This window comes from Triticum dicoccoides, chromosome 4A (assembly GCF_002162155.2).
Source record: "Triticum dicoccoides isolate Atlit2015 ecotype Zavitan chromosome 4A, WEW_v2.0, whole genome shotgun sequence".
Lineage (NCBI taxonomy): Eukaryota > Viridiplantae > Streptophyta > Magnoliopsida > Poales > Poaceae > Triticum > Triticum dicoccoides.
The window spans coordinates 193,520,376-193,540,071 of record NC_041386.1 but is presented as its reverse complement, the minus strand read 5'-3'; the positions used below and the strand labels follow the sequence as shown (position 1 = coordinate 193,540,071).

The window sequence follows — 19,696 nt, the reverse complement described above, 5'->3', positions numbered from 1 at the left end:
TAGGAATTGGCTCCAGAGGTGTCCAATTATTTTCATTTGTCAACATATTATTCAATAGAATTTCAGCTTCATCCGGTGTTCTTTCCCTGAAAACAGAACCAGCACAACTATTCAGGTAATCTCTGGAGGCATCGGTTAGCCCATTATAAAAGATATCAAGTATTTCATTTTTCTTAAGAGGATGATCAGGCAAAGCATTAAGTAATTGGAGAAGCCTCCCCAAGCTTGTGGGAGACTCTCTTCTTCAATTTGCACAAAATTATATATATCCCTTACAACAACTTGTTTCTTATGAGCAGGGAAATATATAGCAGAGAAGTAATAAATCATATCCTGGGGACTACGCACACAACCAGGATCAAGAGAATTAAACCATATCTTAGCATCACCCTTTAATGAGAATGGAAATATTTTAAGGATATAAAAGTAGCGAGTTCTCTCATCTTTAGTGAACAGGGTGGCTATATCATTCAGTTTAGTAAGATGTGCCACAACAGTTTCAGATTCATAACCATGAAAAGAATCAGATTCAACCAAAGTAATTATATCAGGATCAACAGAGAATTCATAATCCTTATCAGTAACAAAGATAGGTGAAGTAGCAAAAGCAGGGTCAGGTTTCATTCTAGCATTTAGAGATTGCTTACTCCATTTAGCTAATAATTTTTTAAGTTCAGTTCTATTTCTGCAAGCTAAAATAGCTAAAGAAGCATCTTGATCAAAAACATAACCCTTAGGAATAGCATGTGGTTCTTCATCATCACTTTCATCAGTATCATCAGATGCAATATTTTCAATTTCTCTAGCCCTAGTAAGTTGTTCATCAAGAAAAGCACTAAGTGGCATAGTAGTATCAGGCATAGAGGTAGTTTCATCATAAGTATCATGCATAACAGAAGTGGCATCATCAATAACATGTGACATATCAGAACGAATAGCAGAAGCAGGTGTAGGTGTCGCAAGCTTACTCAAAATAGAAGGTGAATCAAGTGCGGAGCTAGATGGCAGTTCCTTACCTCCCCTCGTAGTTGAGGGATAGATCTTGGTTTTTGGATCTCTCAAGTTCTTCATAATGATAAGCAGATATATATCCCAAGTGACTCAAAGAATAGAGCTATGCTCCCCGGCAACGGCGCCAGAAAATAGTCTTGATAACCCACAAGTATAGGAGATCGCAACAGTTTTCGAGGGTAGAGTATTCAACCCAAATTTATTGATTCAACACAAGGGGGCCCAAACAATATTCTCAAGTATTAGCAGCTGAGTTGTCAATTCAACCACACCTGAAAACTTAATATCTGCAGCAAAGTGTTTAGTAGCAAAGTAATATGATAGTAGTGGTAACGGTAGCAAAAGATAACAGTAGTAAAAGTAGTGTTTTGGTATTTTGTAGTGATGATAGCAATAGCAACGGAAAAGTAAATAAGCGAAGAACAATATATGGAAAGCTCGTAGGCAATGGATCAGTGATAGAGAATTATGACAGATGCGGTTCATCATGTAACAGTCATAACCTAGGGTGACACAGAACTAGCTCCAGTTCGTTGATATAATGTAGGCATGTATTCCGAATATAGTCATACGTGCTTATGGAAAAGAACTTGCATGACATCTTTTGTCCTACCCTCCTGTGGCAGCGGGGTCTTTACGGAAACTAAGGGATATTAAGGCCTCCTTTTAATAGAGAACCGGAACAAAGCATTAACACATAGTGAATACATGAACTCCTCAAACTACGGTCATCATCGGTAAGTATCCCGATTATTGTCACTTCGGGGTTAACGGATCATAACACATAATAGGTGACTATAGACTTGCAAGATAGGATCAAGAACACTCATATATTGATGAAAACATAATAGGTTTAGATCTGAAATCATGGCACTCGGGCCCTAGTGACAAGCATTAAGCATAGCAAAGTCATAGCAACATTAATCTCAGAACATAGTGGATACTAGGGATCAAACCCTAACAAAACTAACTTAATTACATGATAGATCCCATCCAACCCATCACCATCCAGCAAGCCTACGATGGAATCACTCACGCACGGAGGTGAGCATCATGAAATTGGTGAAGGAGAATGGTTGATGATTACGATGGCGATGAATTCCCCTCTCCGGAGCCCCGAACGGACTCCAGATCAGCCCTCCCGAGAGGTTTTAGGGCTTGGCGGCGGCTCCGTATCGTAAAACGCGATGATTTCTTCTCTCTGATTTTTTCTCCCCGAAACTCAATATATTGAGGTGGAGTTGGAGTCGGAGAGGCAATAGGGGGCCCACGAGGTAGGGGGCGCGCCCCCCACCCTCGTGGCAAGGTGGTGGCCCCCTGGCCTTCATCTTTGGCAGGTATTTTTCTTATTTTCTGAAAAGTGTTTCCGTGAAGTTTCAGGTCATTCCGTGAACGTTTGCTCCTGCACATAAATAACACCATGGTAATTCTGCTGAAAACATCGTTAGGTCGGGTTAGTTCCATTCAAATCATGCAAGTTAGAGTCCAAAATAAGGGCAAAAGTGTTTGGAAAAGTAGATACGTTGGAGACGTATCAATGGTCATCTCCATGGTCCGTTGATACGCCTAGTTGATGTGAAACTATCTTCCCCCTTTTTGTCTTCTCCACAACCACCACTCTATTCCACCTATAGTGCTATATCCATGGCTCACGCTCATATATTGCGTGAAGATTGAAAAAGTTTTGAGAATGTCAAAAGTATGAAACAATTGCTTGGCTTGTCATCGGGGTTGTGCATGATTTAAATATTTTGTGTGGTGAAGATAGAGCATAGCCAGACTATATGATTTTGTACGGATAACTTTCTTTAGCCATGTTATTTTGAGATGACATAATTGCTTTGTTAGTATGCTTGAAGTATTATTATTTTTATGTCAATATGAACTTTTGTCTTGAATCTTTCGGATCTAAATATTCATACCACAATTAAGAATAATTACATTAAAATTATGCCAAGTAGCACTCCGCATCAAAAATTCTGTTTTTATCATTTACCTACTCGAGGACGAGCAAGAATTAAGCTTGGGGATGCTTGATACGTCTCCAACGTATCTATAATTTTTGATTGCTCCATGCTATATTATCTACTGTTTTGGATATTATTGGGCTTTATTATCCACTTTTATATTATTTTTGGGACTAACCTATTAACCGGAGGCCCAGCCCAGAATTGCCGTTTTTGTCTGTTTTAGGGTTTCGAAGAAAAAGAATATCAAACGGAGTCCAAACGAAATGAAACCTTCAGGAACGTGATTTTCTCAACGAATAAGACCAGAGAGACTTGGACCCTACGTCAAGAAATAAAATAGGAGGCCACAAGGTAGGGGGCGTGACTGCCTACCCTAGGCGCGCCCTCCACCCTCGTGGGCCCCCTGTTGCTCCACCGACGTACTCATTCCTCCTATATATATCCACGTACCCCCAAACGATCAGAACGGAGCCAAAACCCTAATTCCACCGCCGTAAATTTCTGTATCCACGAGATCCCATCTTGGGGCCTGTTCCGGAGCTCCGCCGGAGGGGGCATCGATCACGGAGGGCTTCTACATCAACACCATAGCCTCTCTAATGAAGTGTGAGTAGTTTACCTCAGACCTACGGGTCCATAGTTAGTAGCTAGATGACTTCTTCTCTCTTTTTGGATCTCAATACAATATTCTCCCCCTCTCTTGTGGAGATCTATTCGATGTAATCTTCTTTTTGCGGTGTGTTTGTTGAGACCGATGAATTGTGGGTTCATGATCAAGTCTACCTATGAATAATATTTGAATCTTCTCTGGATTCTTTTATGTATGATTGGTTATCTTTGCAAGTCTCTTCGAATTATCAGTTTGGTTTGGCCTACTAGATTGATCTTTCTTGCAACGGGAGAAGTGCTTAGCTTTGGGTTCAATCTTGCGGTGTCCTTTCCCAGTGACAGTAAGGGCAACAAGGCACGTATTGTATTGTTGCCATCGAGGATAACAAGATGGGGTTTTCTTCATATTGCATGAGTTTATCCCTCTACATTATGTCATCTTGCTTAAGGCGTTACTCTGTTTTTAACTTAATACTCTAGATGCATGCTGGATAGCGGTCGATAAGTGGAGTAATAGTAGTAGATGCAGGAAGGAGTCAGTCTACTTGTCTCGGACGTGATGCCTATATACATGATCATACCTAGATATTCTCATAACTATGCTCAATTCTGTCAATTGGTCAACAGTAATTTGTTCACCCATCGTAGAATACTTATGCTCTCGAGAGAAACCACTAGTGAAACCTATGGCCCCCGGATCTATCTTTATCATATTGATCTCCTACTACTTAGTTATTTCCTTCGCTATTTACTTTGCCTTTATTTTACTTTGCATCTTTTATCATAAAAATATCAAAAATATTATCTTATCATATCTATCAGATCTCACTCCCGTAAGTGGCCCTATAGGGATTGACAACCCCTATTTGCATTGGTTGCGAGGATTTACTTGTTTTGTGCAGGTGCGAGGGACTCGCGCGTAGCCTCCTACTGGATTGATACCTTGGTTCTCAAAAACTGAGGGAAATACTTACGCTACTTTGCTGCATCATCCCTTCCTCTTCGGGGGAAAACCAACGCAGTGCTCAAGAGGTAGCAGTAGTGTCAAGAAACGTCTTACATTATGGGACGGAGGGAGTACAACGTAAATAACATGGTAATGTAGACTCCCGAACATGATAACTTAGGTAAAAACACTACGATAACTTTGATCCGTGATTTTGTTGTTGTTGAAAACATACTCTGATAACTTTTTGTGTAAATATCATGATAATATAGGCTCCCAGTCTTGATAACTTAGATACAAACAACACGATAACTTTGACTCGTGTTTATTTTGAAACATACCACTGATATTTTCTCGTGTAAATAACATGATAATATACGCTCCCGAACATGATAACTTAGATACAAACACCGCAATAACTGTGACCCATGTAAAAAAGTTGTTTGAAAACATACTCCGGTAGCATTTGTATAAATACATGGTAATATAGGTTCCCAGACCTGATAACTTAGGTGCAAACACCACGATAATTTTGACCCATGAAAAAAAATTTGTTGAAAACATACTCTCGTAACTTTTTAGGGTAAATAGCATGATAATATAAGTTCCCGGTCCTGATAACTTAGGTACAAACACCATGATAACCGTGAATATCATGGTAATAGAACCATTGCATACCCTATACTTAGGTGAACCGGGGGGGTACTTTGTGTGCAAATAGCACGGTATTGTACACACAGTAAAGTTGATAACTCACTACACCCACGATAACTTTTGACCCCGAGATAAAAGTTTGTTGAAAACATGCCCTAATAACTTGTCTGTAAATAACATGGTAATATACATACAACAGAGCTGATAACTTACCTAATCCAGACATGGTAACTTTCTGACCAAGGAAAAAATTTGATAAAAAATACTTCCCAATAACTCATGTGTAAACAACATGATAATACACACACATGAGAGCTAATAACTCATATACAAATATCGCGATGATTTTTTGACCAATGAAATGAAAACTGTTGAAAAACAGAAAGTTTGACTTTACTTCGATTTAGAATAGCGTGCTTACTTTAATTTCTCATATTCCGATAACTTTTGTGTAACATGGTAATATACACAACAAAGTTGATAACTCACTGCAAACGTCATAATCACTTTTTGACCCTGAGATAAAAGTTTATTGAAAACATACCTCGAAAACTTTTGTGTAAATGACACGGTAACTTATGTATGACATACGTGATAACTTATGTAGTCTAGATGTGGTAACTTTTAGTCCAAAATATTTTTTATCAAAACATACCATCATGGGATCTAGTTTCGAAGATCTCGTCGAGACGATTTTTTTTGTGAAGACGGTTTTTCAAACAGAGCGACGGTTTGAGCTACAAAACATGTTGAAGTTTGAAAAAAGAAAAAATTTGGGATGACATCAGCTTTTCATCCTCTAGTGCATATATGTATGTAATTAGATAGAGGGGTGCACGTGAAAGGAAAATTAATCATTTTAATGCATGAATGTATATAATTAGAATGAAGTAAGGATCGTTCTTGCCTATTGTTAAAATCTAAACGTTTGGTAGTTATAAGAGTCCTTTTTAATAATAAAACTCATCTCCGCTGCAGCATCTATCAGTGTACATGGTGGCGTTATTCGTGATATATTCTTTAGCAACAGGAATCCTGACCGATGCTTATGGTTGTGTCTACGCTTGGAGCAGACGGCCAACTATATTAGTCATGTGTGGCTATGTATTTTGCCTCCATTAGTGCGTGTGTGTTGTCGGTTGTGTACATCCTATACCTATGCACAAGTAGAGTGTGAACTTGTTATGCTTGTATCAGATGTTATGAAACATTAAAACCGTCATTTGCCCCAAAAAAGGGTAATCTTCATGTCGGCAACCTCATGCCAACCAAAAGAAAAACAATTATATATGTTTTTCACGCTTTTCTGTTAAAAGTTCAAGAATGAAATAAGTGGCATTCAACTTTTTAGTGGCGGCATTGTGTGTGTCATGCACTTCTTGGAGGCGCCCCCCGGGGCGTTCCGGTGCTCGGTTAGAGGAACTGCACATACAGGGGATGGGACAGTGGCAGCTTGTGTGTTTGCAAAGAAGGAGCGGCGTGGCATCTGGCACGTCGACAATGGTGGGTCTTGGCGGCTTGGAGCAACGGGGTCTCGGCGGTGGGCGCGTGATGATGGACGAGCACAGGATGGTGGCATTGTCTGGCGTCGTGATGGCGTCGATGACAACTAGGCCTGACAAGGTCGATGCGTCAGTACAACTTTGAATATGGATCGGTGAAAGATGGCGGTGGCGACTTCTGAGAGTGCGTCGGAGTGTTATGTGTCCCAGATCTGACAATGTGACTTGGTTGGGGCCTCCGGTTTTAGATGTTAGACTGTGGTGAGAGATTTGTTTGGTATTCAGCTTGGACTATCGACACTCCTTCATCGAGTGGATAGGAGTAGCGACATATGTTGTCAAGATGACAGCTTCAGATGTACGTATTACTTTGTAAGGTTTTTATGAATAATTAGTAAAATGGTTGCATGCATTTTCCAGATGCAGTGGCAGAGCCAGGAAATTAAGATTAGGGAGGCCAAATGACACAAGATTTTGATTGGAGGGGCCAAACTATATTTATGCATGTGTCTTTTTTCCTAATTTCTGCACTGTTCATCTTCAAACTAATAACAAATCAGAGATATTAGAGGGGGGGGGGGGAGGGCCCTGCTGGTCCCCTGGCTCCGCCACTGCCTAGATGTAGAGACCGGAGTCTTACACCTTTTTTAAGAAAAGAAAAAACACTTTTTAGCGTTTTAATGAAACTGAACATGAAAACATGAGAGCGCGGCTATCGATGAGATGGCTACATGTTTTTGATATTACTTCCTCCGCCCTGTAATATCTTGCAAAATGATTTTATATTCTAGGCGGAGGAAGTATTAAGTAAGAGAATTGAGAAGATAGCAACAATAATTCATACTTCCTTTGTTTCAAATTACTTATGTTCTACATTTGTTTAGATACAAATGTGTCTAGATATGTTTTAGGGTTAGCTACATGTGTATCTAGACAAATTTAAAACAAGTAATCTGGAATAGAAGTAAATATGGAAATCAGAAGGTCACGTGAGTGACCACCGGGGATACCACTATATAGATATGGAGAGGGAGCTCCAGCCTTCTCGCCTTTCTCGGTGTTCAATGCTCTTAAGCCACAAACTCTCTCTTCCTCTCTGCTGTCTCTCTCGCCCCGCTTCTACTGGGAGATTGTGCTGCGGTGCGAGAGAGAGATGATGTCGAGGGAGCGCAAGAAAGCGGCAGCTCTGCAGGAGAAGCTGCAACTCCTTCGCTCTCTCACCCACTCCCATGCTGTAATTGATCCATCCCCTCCCCTTAGTTTCTCAATTTCCGTCCCAGTTGTGCAATCTCCACATATGTATATGCCTTTTTCGCCTAGGAGCTGGTTGTGCGATCTTCATCATGCCTGATAGCTAGCTCTTTCTTTCTGGGCAACTTAATTAAGTAGATGGATGTGATGCGTGGCTGCAGCTGAGCAACACGTCCATAATCATGGACGCCTCCAAGTACATCAAGGAGCTGAAGCAGAAGGTGGTGATGCTGAATCAGGAGATCGCTTGCGCGGCGCAAGACTCGTGCAGCAGACAGACCACCTACCCGACGGTACGTACGCATGAATGCTTGATTTGTTTCTTATATACTCCGTAAAGAGGGAGTAAAGAAATATAAAGAGTGTTTAGATCACTAAAAAGTAGTGATCTAAACGCTCTTATATTTCTTTCTTTACAGAGGGAGTAAAAGAGTAGCACACATGCTAACACAAGGCAGGGAGATTTGGATTGAAACAGTAGTACACTACACACATACATATGTAGATGTAGGACCGCTCCTACACACATGCATAATGCTTCCAAAACCCTCCCTGCATTTATATCGATCTGGTACGTACCCGCATGCAGGTGAACGTTGAAACCCTAGGACACGGGTCGTTCCTCGTCAATGTGTTGTCAGACAAGAGCTGCCCGGGGCTTCTGGTTTCCATCCTGGAGGCCTTCGACGAGTTGGGCCTCAGCGTCCTCCAAGCCACGGCCACTTGCGCGGATACTTTCCGCCTAGAAGCCATAGGAGGGGAGGTAACAACAAGCTAATACGCTATGTACCAAAATATATAACTAGCCTACAGAAACGTCTTATATTTTGTTGATATATGATACGGACTGACCAAAAGAAGAAAATAAATTAGCTACTGTATATATGTAAGCCAGATGATGATTTCCACTCTATCTATGCAAACGTGCAGAACCTGGTGGAGAACGTAGATGAGCACGTCGTGAAGCAGGCCGTGCTGCGGGCCTGCTCCTCGCACAGCGGCGGCGGCGGCAACAAGCAAACATAGCGCAAGCTAGCAGATCCTCGCCCTCGCCCTGGACCGTCAAGCATCTCAATAACATATAGTATTGGTTAATCTGGTCTATTGATTCTCCCTCTCTCTATATATATCATATATCTCCCTACCGTTTCTTCCTTGTTCGTCTACCGGTGATGGATGAATGATGAGGTGCCTATTCTCGATCGAGTAATGTTGTTAGTCATGATGCATGCAAGGCGGGGCATAATATGACCAAGCATGCATCATGATTAAGGCCTTGATCATGTAACACATGCATGTGCTGTGAGGTCTGGAAGCTAAGAGCTAAACGGTTGGAGCCTTGTGTCGTACGTATCATATATGTACTCTTTCTCAAAAAAAAAATGCAGGATGTACATGTCCACCTCCATCCATGAACCTGATGAGATCATGCATCAGGGCCTGACGACGCATGCATGCGATGCACGAGCACAACAGTTGTTGCATGGATAATAAAGCTCTTATCCGGGAAAAAAAAGATAATAAAGCTCTAGCTAGCTAGGCTCCGAATCTAATCTGTAGTGACTGAAAGCAGACGAATATGGAGGGAGCCCAATGGCTTCACAAGTAGGAGTAGAATAGTAAGCAACAGTAGGTGTGCAACCCTCAAGATAGTTTGAATAAAAGAGGAAGGGCAAAAGGCGAGGTTCCAAAAACAGAGGAAAGCAGCGAATGAGAGAAGGCCCGGCCGTGCATGCTGATTGATTTAACCCGCGGTCACCCTCACACCTGCATGCCAAGGCAACGATAGGTAGAGAGGGTGAGGTCGGCCGATGGCAATGGCATTGGGGCGAGGAGGAGGGAGCACAAGGGCCGCTGTCTTGGTGCGTTGGCTAATACTCCCTCCGGTCTTTTTTACTCTACACATTGGATTTGCCGAAAGTCAAACTTTGCTAAGTTTAACCAAATTTATATTAGAAATTATTAACATCTATAATATCTAATAAATATAATATGAAAATATATTCCAAGATGAATCTAATGATATTGGTGTTGTTATGTGAATGTCTATAATTTTTTATATAAACTTGGTCAAAGTTGGATGAGATTGACTTCAGACAAACCTAATATACAGAGTAAAAAGGACAGAAGGGAGTACGTACGTACTCCTACTAAGCTGGCTGGCTACCCGTGAGAGATGACACGGGTGTGCTTCACGCGACGCCCTGACCTGCATCAGTATTTACCAGGCCCAGCTGGGCATGAGTGTAACAGTTTCCAGCTCCGGCGTCCAGAGCGTAGCCAGAGACCGCCTCCGGGCGCGCATTTGTCATGTCATGTGTTTGTGTTGTGTTGGCTTCCCCTGTCTATCTGTCTGTCCGTCCGGCACCGGCACTGGCACTGGCAGCCAGTCCGGCGCCCTTATGCCTCACGAGAGGGATTTTCGCGTGGCTCCATGTACGTGTGGCCCTGCCATCGCCCTTGTCGTCGTCGGGCTCGGACTCGGGCCCTATCCTACCTCCCCTGGCCCCTAGCCTCTGTTCCAGCGGCCTTGGACGGACACATACAGGGTGTGTGCTCCCCTGGCCCGTAGCCTCTGTTCCAGCCTTGGACACATAAAGGGTGCTGTTGCTCACGAGGCGACAATCAGGGCACTCAAACTCTGAGCAGGTCATGCCCCGGGCGGGATGCATGACTCACCACTCATGATGTGACGCTCGCTTCACCCATGGCCATGGATCAGGCTTCAAATCAACGGCCAAATGTACCGTAAATTATAATGTTTGTAAACGACTAACATAGTATATAGGTGACTGGTTATATGAAATCAAGACAACCAACGAAAACTGCATATTGGTAATGGCCGCTGAAAATGGTTAATGAATACCCCTACTTTTCATCGCCATAGTAAAACAAACAATTATATACTACAACCTCTGTTCCTAAATATAAGACGTAACAGAGGTCGTACTTGTAAGGAGGGAACAAAACTAGGCACTCAATCAAATCAAATCCAATCCTTGATATTGCATCAAAATACTTTTGGCAAGTTTGATGAAAGGGGAGCAAAAAATTCAACACTTACAGTCTGCAGGTTTTCCTAGTCTGGTCAATGAATGGCTCAGGCTCTCACAGTGTTAGATAAACGGCATTGCCTCCCAAAAAAGTATTGCTCCTGTATGGAGGATTGCCTGAGAAAAACATTACTTAAGGGTGTGTGGTTTGGTTCCTCATCCACTTCGTCATCAGCTTGATAAAGACAAATTAGCCACTGCCAGTATTCTTTCGAGCCATTTTTACCCGGTCGTAATCGTCTTTCCATGCTCTATAAGCTGTCCTAACTTCATCCAGCTGAGGATCTGGTATACTGGTGAAGTGGTCCAAGTTCTCCACCCATTCTTGCCACGGAGGAAGGGATGCATCCAGGAATTTTGCTAGCTCAGGCACAAGAGCCGCCTTGTAGAATTCCATTACACCCTTCTTGATTTCTTCAGATTCATTAATTGACTGGATGCCAGGCCGAACAATACTCCCGTACTTGTTCCTTGTGCAGAAACTGTTATCTCTGAGGATCAGAACTTCGGATGGGGCGATTGGTAAAACGATGCGAGAAAACTTTGCAAGCGAAAGTTCTATAATATCTTTGGGTAGTAATCCACGCTTCACTGCCACCGCGGTACCAACCATTTTCCGGATCTGAGGTCAAGAAAAGGAATAGCATCACTGAAAAGTCAGAGATCTGTATGCATAATACTTCTACTGTTAGGATAAACATTCATCTCAAACATCATGCTAGTTTAGTATATCAGCAATGAATTCTACATCCTAAAACCTGAACTAAGCTAGTCTACTAGTTATGCATACATTTAACAAAGGACTAGTTTATTGACACTAAATGCTGAATGCTACTCCCTCCGTTCACAAATATAAGATGTTTTGGATATTTCAATATGGACTATAGTCACTATACAGTATACACGCACTGATATGAGTGAACAAACACACTAAAATGTGCCTATATACATCCGATTCAGAAAAAAGTTAGAAGATCTTATATTTGTGAACGAAGGGAATACTGTTTAGTAACCACATATCCAACTTAGAGAGAGCTAGTTAGTACCACTCAAAAAAAAAAAGAGAGCTAGTTAGTGAAGAGGGATTAGGCAATGGGCATTACCAATAGAGCTTTGCTACATCTACAAGTAATTACGGGGTGAAGGGGCCGCCCTTCATTGGATATTAATGGGGGGCACGGGGCCCACCCCCTAAAATTCAGAGGGGGGGGGGGCAGTTTTGATTAGGAGACGAGGGAGTCCATAAGTTTACATATAAATCGTTCGTAATGTTACAGTATATGTGGATTGCACTAGCCCTTTCCATCAGTTCGGACTTTTGGTTGCGTTGGCTAGTGCATGAAGCTTAACATGGTATCAGAGCTAAGGTCTTGAGTTCAAGTCCTGGTTTGTGCAATTTATCTAAAAATTGCCGATGCCCCCCTTTGTGTCCACGTATAGGCCTCTTGAGTCATACGTGAGTTTCGCGCGCCGTCGCTCTCTTCCGGTTGCACGTGTTGACTTGTCTTTCCCGTCACACGTGAGAGGGGGTGTTACAGTATATGTGGATTGCACTAGCCCTTTCCATCAGTTCGGACTTTTGGTTGCGTTAGCTAGTGCATGAAGCTTAACACGTAAGTCTAGGATTTTTGTTACCAATATACCATTCAATTGACAACACAGAAAAATAACTAAGCCTAGAAAGAAAGTCTATAAAAACATTAACATCATCTTGTGAATTTAGCTTTCATTGATGAGTATTTCTTCATAGACTCTGCATACCTGATGTAGCATAAAAGATGCTCCACATATCATCAGTTCCACAAATTGAACTCCTGATGAACTCCGCAACTCTCCACATGAGCAGGTGAGGATATCTCTGAAGTGTGATGCACTTAGTCTGTCATTGTCATTAGGCTCATGGAGCCATCTAGCTTGAATTTGCACATGACTCTCAGGAAGTTCAGGATTATCCATATTACAATTATCTTCTGGTGCACTAGAATCAAGTATTGATGGAGAGTTTAAGTATTCCTCATCTATATCAGAAGTGGTTCCATCTCCAGAAGTGCTTTTGTCCGCAACCATTTCGGAGGGGATGGAATGCGCTGTTGTGCTTGTTTCTTTGGCCCTTCGGTGTGCTCCAGCTAGAACTTTTCTATACTTCGCACGAGCAGTGTAATTATGAAATGGGTGGTTTCCCTGCAAGTAGGAACAGTATAATGAAGCTTGTGCAGAAACAATTGAATGAAAAGTGAATGGGTAAAATTGTTATCTGATCATATCTGCCTTAAATGTGCTGTACAAAAATGGTAATCATTCGCATGGCAAAAATTTATCCAGCAATGACCCATAGAAATACCTGCACTTGGGGTTATATGCATGATTTGTCTTAGACAGGGAGGGGAATGTGAAATGTGGAAATATCACCTGGACCTGGTTGGGCAGGTCATTTACAGATTTATATTAATTCTGGAAACTGTATAACCGAAGATTACATTGAACAAAACGTCCTCGGTTGTTCAGCTTTATTAATGTCACTCAGGCTGCAAGTGGGATTATACATGGGCGTCCCACCTTGAGCCCACTTGATCCCATTACATTAAGTGGAAATAACCAGAGATCCCGGTAGAACGTACAGAAATTAGGTGGGAACAAGTGGGACTCCACTTAGCAAATGCAAGCACGACTGAAACATACGGAGTAGTACACACTAATTTAGCTTTCACGGGAGGTCCGTCAGCGCGTGCGACCACGTCGCTGTCTCTGGCTACATGGATATTAGACTGAAGACTCAGTCAAGCCGCACCTGTCCACAATCTCCCCAGGACTCGCACCACCTCTAATCTTCAGTTAGCACGTACAGCCTGTACTCTCTAATTCAGATGTAATGCAATCACAATCCAAAGTTATCGAGTATCCTGGAGACCACCATGGAGGCATGGACGACCTCGTTTCCAGCACATCCGACCTGCAGTCGCCCTCCGCGGCCAGCAGCCGACCATGGAACACGCCATGGCGGTCCTCTCAGCAGACATCACCAATCAGTAGACCTGCCTGAAGGGCTTCTTGTACCAGAAGGACGGCGAGGTGCGCCGCCGCCGGCCACTACATGGTGCCTAACATCCGCCACATCTCATGGATGGTCGGCGACTCGCTTGCTATGGCCAAGAAGCTACCTGCTACACCTTGCGGCGTGGTGCCAAGAGGAAGTAGCAGGGGGTGCGGCGGCGGCAGCTTGATCGACGGTGGCGGTGGGAGCAAGTTGCAGTACCAGCATGATCGGCAGGGGCGATGGGCTCACGCTGCAGCACCCGCTCTATTCCTTAGTGGAGGAGAAACTATCGGGATTGGCTAGCTAATAGGGAAAGGTGGGCTCCCGGTGGGCTAAGTGGGATAACCCAATTATTATTTTTTCTATCCAATGGGATCCCACTAAAGCAATTTAAGTGGGATGGGCTAATTAGTCCCACTTAAATCCACTCCCACCTGCAGCCTGAAATGTCACCTTGTACTTCAATTTTTGTCTGGCAGATCACCTAAAATTGTTTAACTGGTCGCTGAAGTCCATTCAATGGTAAAGTAGGTAGAAAGTAACAAACTAGACCACAATGAAGCTACTGAACCTGCTAAATTATGCTATTACCCCCAGTATCCCGATTTTCATGGTTAATTTGCACTGCTCAGGTGTTTTCCATGTCAGTGTTTGTTATCATAGGCTGCAACAAAGAAAATTCAGGAAGATGACAGGGTACAGATCATATTTAGTGGACTAACAGGTCAGATCTGATTATCCCTAGTGTAATCTTCTCTCTTATGTCAGTCTTATTCATCATATAGTTATATCAATATGTCTCCCCCAGCATATGTTTGTTATCAGATGATTCATCGAAGTATTCACAAACCCTGTTCTTCTGCACAAACAAGTCCACAGCATACAAAAGACATATTTAATCAAAAATTTACCTCAAAACATTTCAGTATGTTATTGAATTCAATTAAGTGCTCCTCCACTTCTCCAGAGCTACAACTGCTTTTAATTCCAATTATTTCAGCAGGCAGAAGATAGAAGTACTCCCGGTACAAGCATTCCCTTCTTACATCAAAACTCCTACGATCAAATGCAGACCATGTCATGGAAAAATGTTGTTGTTTATGCATAATATGTTTTCAAATTAAGGGGTTCCCCACAAATTTTCATTTCTGAAAAATTGATAAGACAAAACATCCACCATGTGTTCACCGAGATAAGATCCTGGCAGCATCCCCACATTCTCAATCAATACACTTATGCATAATATGTTAATGTTATGGCGCTGCTAGAAGGAGGGCGCGAGAGGGCCGGCCGGGGGCCTTTTGCCAACGGCCGGGCAAGAGGAAAGGGATTTCCTTCTTAATTCTTGCTTGATTAGATTGATACATCTCCTCTCTTTATATAGAGAGGTTACTTGACTCCCAAGCAAGGCTTACTTGACCCCTAAGCAAGCGACCCTTATCTCTAATTAACCCTAAGACTAACGGGCTATACCGCCAGCCCAGGCCATTAGGCCCATTACGTACTCTAACAGTTAAGTAGTTAACCATGGGACACCAGAAACATCCCCGGTACCTTTGAGCAGGCAAGATACTGAAAACTTTGATATTATCTGGTAAATTTGAGTTAATAAAGTTCGCAAGAGCAATGCCATCAGGATCCTTCTCCCATGCTCGATCAGGGATTTCCATCTTAAGAGAGATCATTGTAGCCAGTGAATGTACCTGAAATTAGTCCATACTAAGCATGCATAAAAGCATTGTTAGCCAAAAGTAAACATATTTTTTCACTCAATTAGGAAATCCAAGAGGTTAAACTGTCAAGTCCTACCCCTTTATCAGTTCGGCTGCTCCTTTCCCAACCAACTTTTTGCAACTTTCCATAATTACTCTCAAGAATGCCCCCTGCCTTGAAGATGGCAGATTCCAAAACTGACTCAATGGCTACAGAAGAAGACGAGAACGTTTAATCAGCATTCACTAATCCTCTATGATGATACTTGACATAGAAACAAGGGTCAACTTAGAATCACCCTTTTTTGGCATCTGATTAATAACATATAGAATTCCTGGTGGAATAACTATACTTGTGCACCCATAAATAGCATTCATGTTATATACTTCCAATATCACTCTCATAATCAACTTGCCATAATGCCACAGAACAAAGCATGACGCCATGTATAATGTATTTCATGTTAATGGTAGAGGAAATTGCACAAATACACAACATTTGTTAAGTGACTAGAGGGACGAGTTGACTTGAGCTGAGCCAAGCCAAGCCAAGCTCAGCTCTCTGGAAAAATTATAATATTCAAAGTTAAAAAAATACAAAAATTATAAATCCTTGAAAATGTTTTTTTCTTTGAAAAACTTGAAAAGATCTGAAACAATTCCAGCAATTCAAGCCATCTTCGTTAATCAATCTGGGAATTTTTAGCCTATGTTGTTTAGCCATTGTAAAGTTTGGAGAGTTTTTGTAAGTCAACTCATCACGTTCATACAGAAAATGTCCAAAATTTAAAATGGCCAGGTAAAATAGGCTTAAAATTTTCCAGATTGATCAACGAAGATGGACTGATTTACTATAATCTTTTCAGTTTTTTCAATTTATTAAGATTTTTTGGAAATTTTGATTTTCTTACTTTGAATATTATAATTGGCTCGGCTCAAGCCAAGCCGTCCGTCTAGTCACTTACAGTGCGTTTGGTTGGGGGTAATTAGAGCTAGGGAATGGGAATTGAAGAGGTACGAGACTTCAAATCTATTTTTTGGTTAGGCGTCTGCTGCCCCATAGAGCTTGGGGGTCTGGGCGTGCGCGACATCGTACGCGCCGGACTCGCACTGCAGCTGCGCTGGTTATGGTTCTCTAGAACGGATCCCGAGCGAGTGTTGCAAGGGCTCGACCTCCAGTTCTCGCCCATGGAGCGCGCGCTGTTCTGGGCATCCACTTCCATGGTCGTCGGGAATGGACTGACCGCCCTGCTATGGGAGGACCGGTGGATCAACGTCCGCGAGCTCCTGCCCAATCTCTACGGCTGCATTCCCAAGCGACGGCGCACGGCGAGAACACTGGCGGACGGGCTCAATGGCAACTCCTGGGCACACGACATCCACGGCAACCTAGGCCTGCATGAGATCGCTCAGTATCTGAAGCTATGGCAGATCATGCAGCAAACCGAGCTTCCACCGCCCCGGACCAGCTGATCTGGAAATGGACGGCGAGCGGCACCTACTGCGCACAGTCCTGTTACTTGGCCACATTCCATGAATCGACCGCCTGCTACTCCTGGAAACTTATCTGGAAAAGCTGGGCGCCGCCGAGAGTCAAATTCTTTCACTGGCTGGCCAACCAGGACCGTTGCTGGACTGCAGAGAGGTTGGCCCACCCTGGACTGCAATATCACCCTCGCTGTCTCCTATGCGATCAAGAGCCGGAAACGATCCGACACCTACTGCTGGAATGCCCCTTCGCTCGCCAAGCATGGCACGAGGTCTTGGCCTGGCTTCGCATCCCAGCCCCAATACCCAACCGCGAGCCCTCACTCATGGACTGGTGGAAGCATGCTAAGGAAAACACACCACTGATCCTTCACAAAGCCCTGAAATCCGTCGCGCTGCTCGTGCCCTGGATGGTTTGGAAGCCTAGGAACAGCTGCGTCTTCGACAACGCAATACCATCCATCAATACGCTTCTCGATAGAATCAAGGACGAGGCCTGCTCTTGGGCAGCTGCCGGGGCAGCTGGCCTCCTGCTTCTGCTACCACAAACTTGGGACGTGCACTGATCATGCTGTACTTCGTGCGTCCTCAGATGATTGTAACTAAACATCTATCTTTTCAATGAAGAAACGCAAAGGTCCTTTGTGTTTTCTTGAAAAAAAAATTGTTTGGTTAGGCAGATTGGGAATTCATAAGGGAATAGGCATGGTACTTGAGACTCCAACTCCCACCGTTTCATTAAACAGGGGAGGGTGTGGGAGTTGAAAGGGAATTGTTTTAGTGAGTCAATCTTAACCCTTCATCGTAACTTACGTTAACTTCCCTTGTCTAGTCTCTCGTCAATTCCCACGAACCAAACAAGGGAATACAATTTCTCCTCAAATGCTAACACATACTCCCTCCATTCCAAAATAGATGACCCAACTTTGTACTATACAAAGTTGGGTCATCTATTTTGGAACGGAGGGAGTAATTCCTATCATGCGTCAAACAGAGGATTAGAGAATAAAATGATTCCTCCCACGTCTAATCTCAATACAACTCCCTAATCTAAACTCCCATTCCCCTTCCCAAATATTGCCAAACACGCTGTTAACACATGAGACCTGAACGTCATATTTCTCATTAATTGATAAATTGGAGTAATTTGTGTTTTTTGTTACTGATTAGTCCTAGAGTTGTGGTTTTTTGTTGAAATCCCTTAGAGTTGTAGTTTTTTGTTACCTCAACCCCAAATGTTGTGTATTTGTGCAATTTCCTCTAATGGTAATAACATACTTTATTTATTGCAAGAATATGTCACATTCCAAGCAGAGATCCCAAGTTCCCATAGAGAGAACGAATGATGACAATTGGATGCAACTAACATGAAACACATGTACTTCCCCAAAATGCATTTTTGAAATTCAAGCATCAAATCGCAATAAATAAATAAATAAATAAATAGCAACTGACATATCAACAACTCAAACGCATAGATCAACTAAGCTATAACAAAACAAAAGGGATTACTTGAATCCGCGCTGAGATCTCGCTGCTTCTGAAGACCTGGAAGAAAAAGACCAATGCACTGGATCAATGCCTCAAGCTAAGACCAACCCGGCACGCATCACAGTGATAGAAACCAACGAGCAAGGCATCCCATATAACCTCGGTACTCGCTGCCGACGTAGCCGACGCGGAGCACGACCCTCTTCTTGCGCGTAGACTCCCACCTCATCCCGCCACCTCCATCGCTGGAGCAGGTTGTAGGAGGAGCATGAGGCGGGGTTGGCTGTAGAGAGGCGGCGCCGAGGGCGGGGGCGGAGGCAGAGTGCGAGAAGCATAGGGTGGTACGGAGGAACCTAGGGTTAGTGCACCGTGTGAAGATAGTGGAAGAGAAGGGTCTCCAGAGAAGCCACGACGACGTCGTGGCGGCGGCGGCGGCGGCGGCCATGGGCGAGGAGTGCGGAAGGTTAGATTATTATTTTTTAGTATAGGCCGGATTAGATCTGTGAACGGAGAGCAATAGTAGTCATTGGGCCTAGCATTAGAGTGGGCTCGAAGTTAAAGCCTTCTAATGTCACTGGCAAAGCTTAGGACCTGTTTGGAACGCAGCATAGGAAAAACACAGGTGATTCTCGAAAATTCACGCAGTTCGCCAGGTACATGCAAGGCCAAAGGCCCCTCCGACGGGTTTTTGCCAAAATTCACATGGACGGCGCGGTCCGGCGGTACCGGGGTGGTTCTGCCGCTGCTATATGCCGAGATGAGCAGGGCAACTACCTTGGGAGCTCCTCACTGGTGATTGATGGATAGGTAGACCCTGTCATTCTTGAAGCAATTGCGTGCAGGAAAGCAATGGCCCTTGCGGAAGGTTTGCTAGTACAAGACTTCGTAATCTCTTCAGACTGCAAATAGATCGTGGAAGATATACGAAAAGAAAATCAAGGTCCTTATGGATCCATCATTACAGAGATAAAACTT

General features: G+C 43.2%; 2 protein-coding genes across 3 annotated transcripts; one reads left to right on the top strand and one right to left on the bottom strand.

Moving 5' to 3' along the window:
- Nucleotides 1-7,755: 7,755 nt before the first annotated feature.
- LOC119288838 lies at nt 7,756-9,138 on the top strand. Its single transcript, XM_037568367.1, has 4 exons — nt 7,756-7,926; nt 8,105-8,236; nt 8,533-8,706; nt 8,874-9,138. The coding sequence occupies exons 1-4, from the start codon at nt 7,846-7,848 to the stop codon at nt 8,967-8,969; spliced, it is 483 nt and encodes a 160-aa protein (XP_037424264.1). The 5' UTR covers nt 7,756-7,845; the 3' UTR covers nt 8,970-9,138.
- Nucleotides 9,139-10,920: 1,782 nt separating this feature from the next.
- Nucleotides 10,921-19,409, bottom strand: LOC119285627 (putative tRNA pseudouridine synthase). 2 transcript variants are annotated; one of them, XM_037564960.1, is made up of 7 exons: nt 18,881-19,405; nt 18,743-18,778; nt 15,840-15,952; nt 15,585-15,733; nt 14,942-15,086; nt 12,758-13,177; nt 10,921-11,618 (listed from the first exon to the last, which is right to left on the bottom strand). In XM_037564960.1, the coding sequence occupies exons 1-7, from the start codon at nt 19,164-19,166 to the stop codon at nt 11,187-11,189; spliced, it is 1,581 nt and encodes a 526-aa protein (XP_037420857.1). In that variant the 5' UTR covers nt 19,167-19,405; the 3' UTR covers nt 10,921-11,186. The 2 variants fall into 2 exon arrangements, with proteins under 2 accessions (XP_037420857.1, XP_037420858.1); XM_037564961.1 differs by lacking the exons at nt 14,942-15,086; nt 15,585-15,733 and having other exon boundaries at nt 18,881-19,409.
- Between the last annotated feature and the right edge of the window lie 287 nt (nt 19,410-19,696).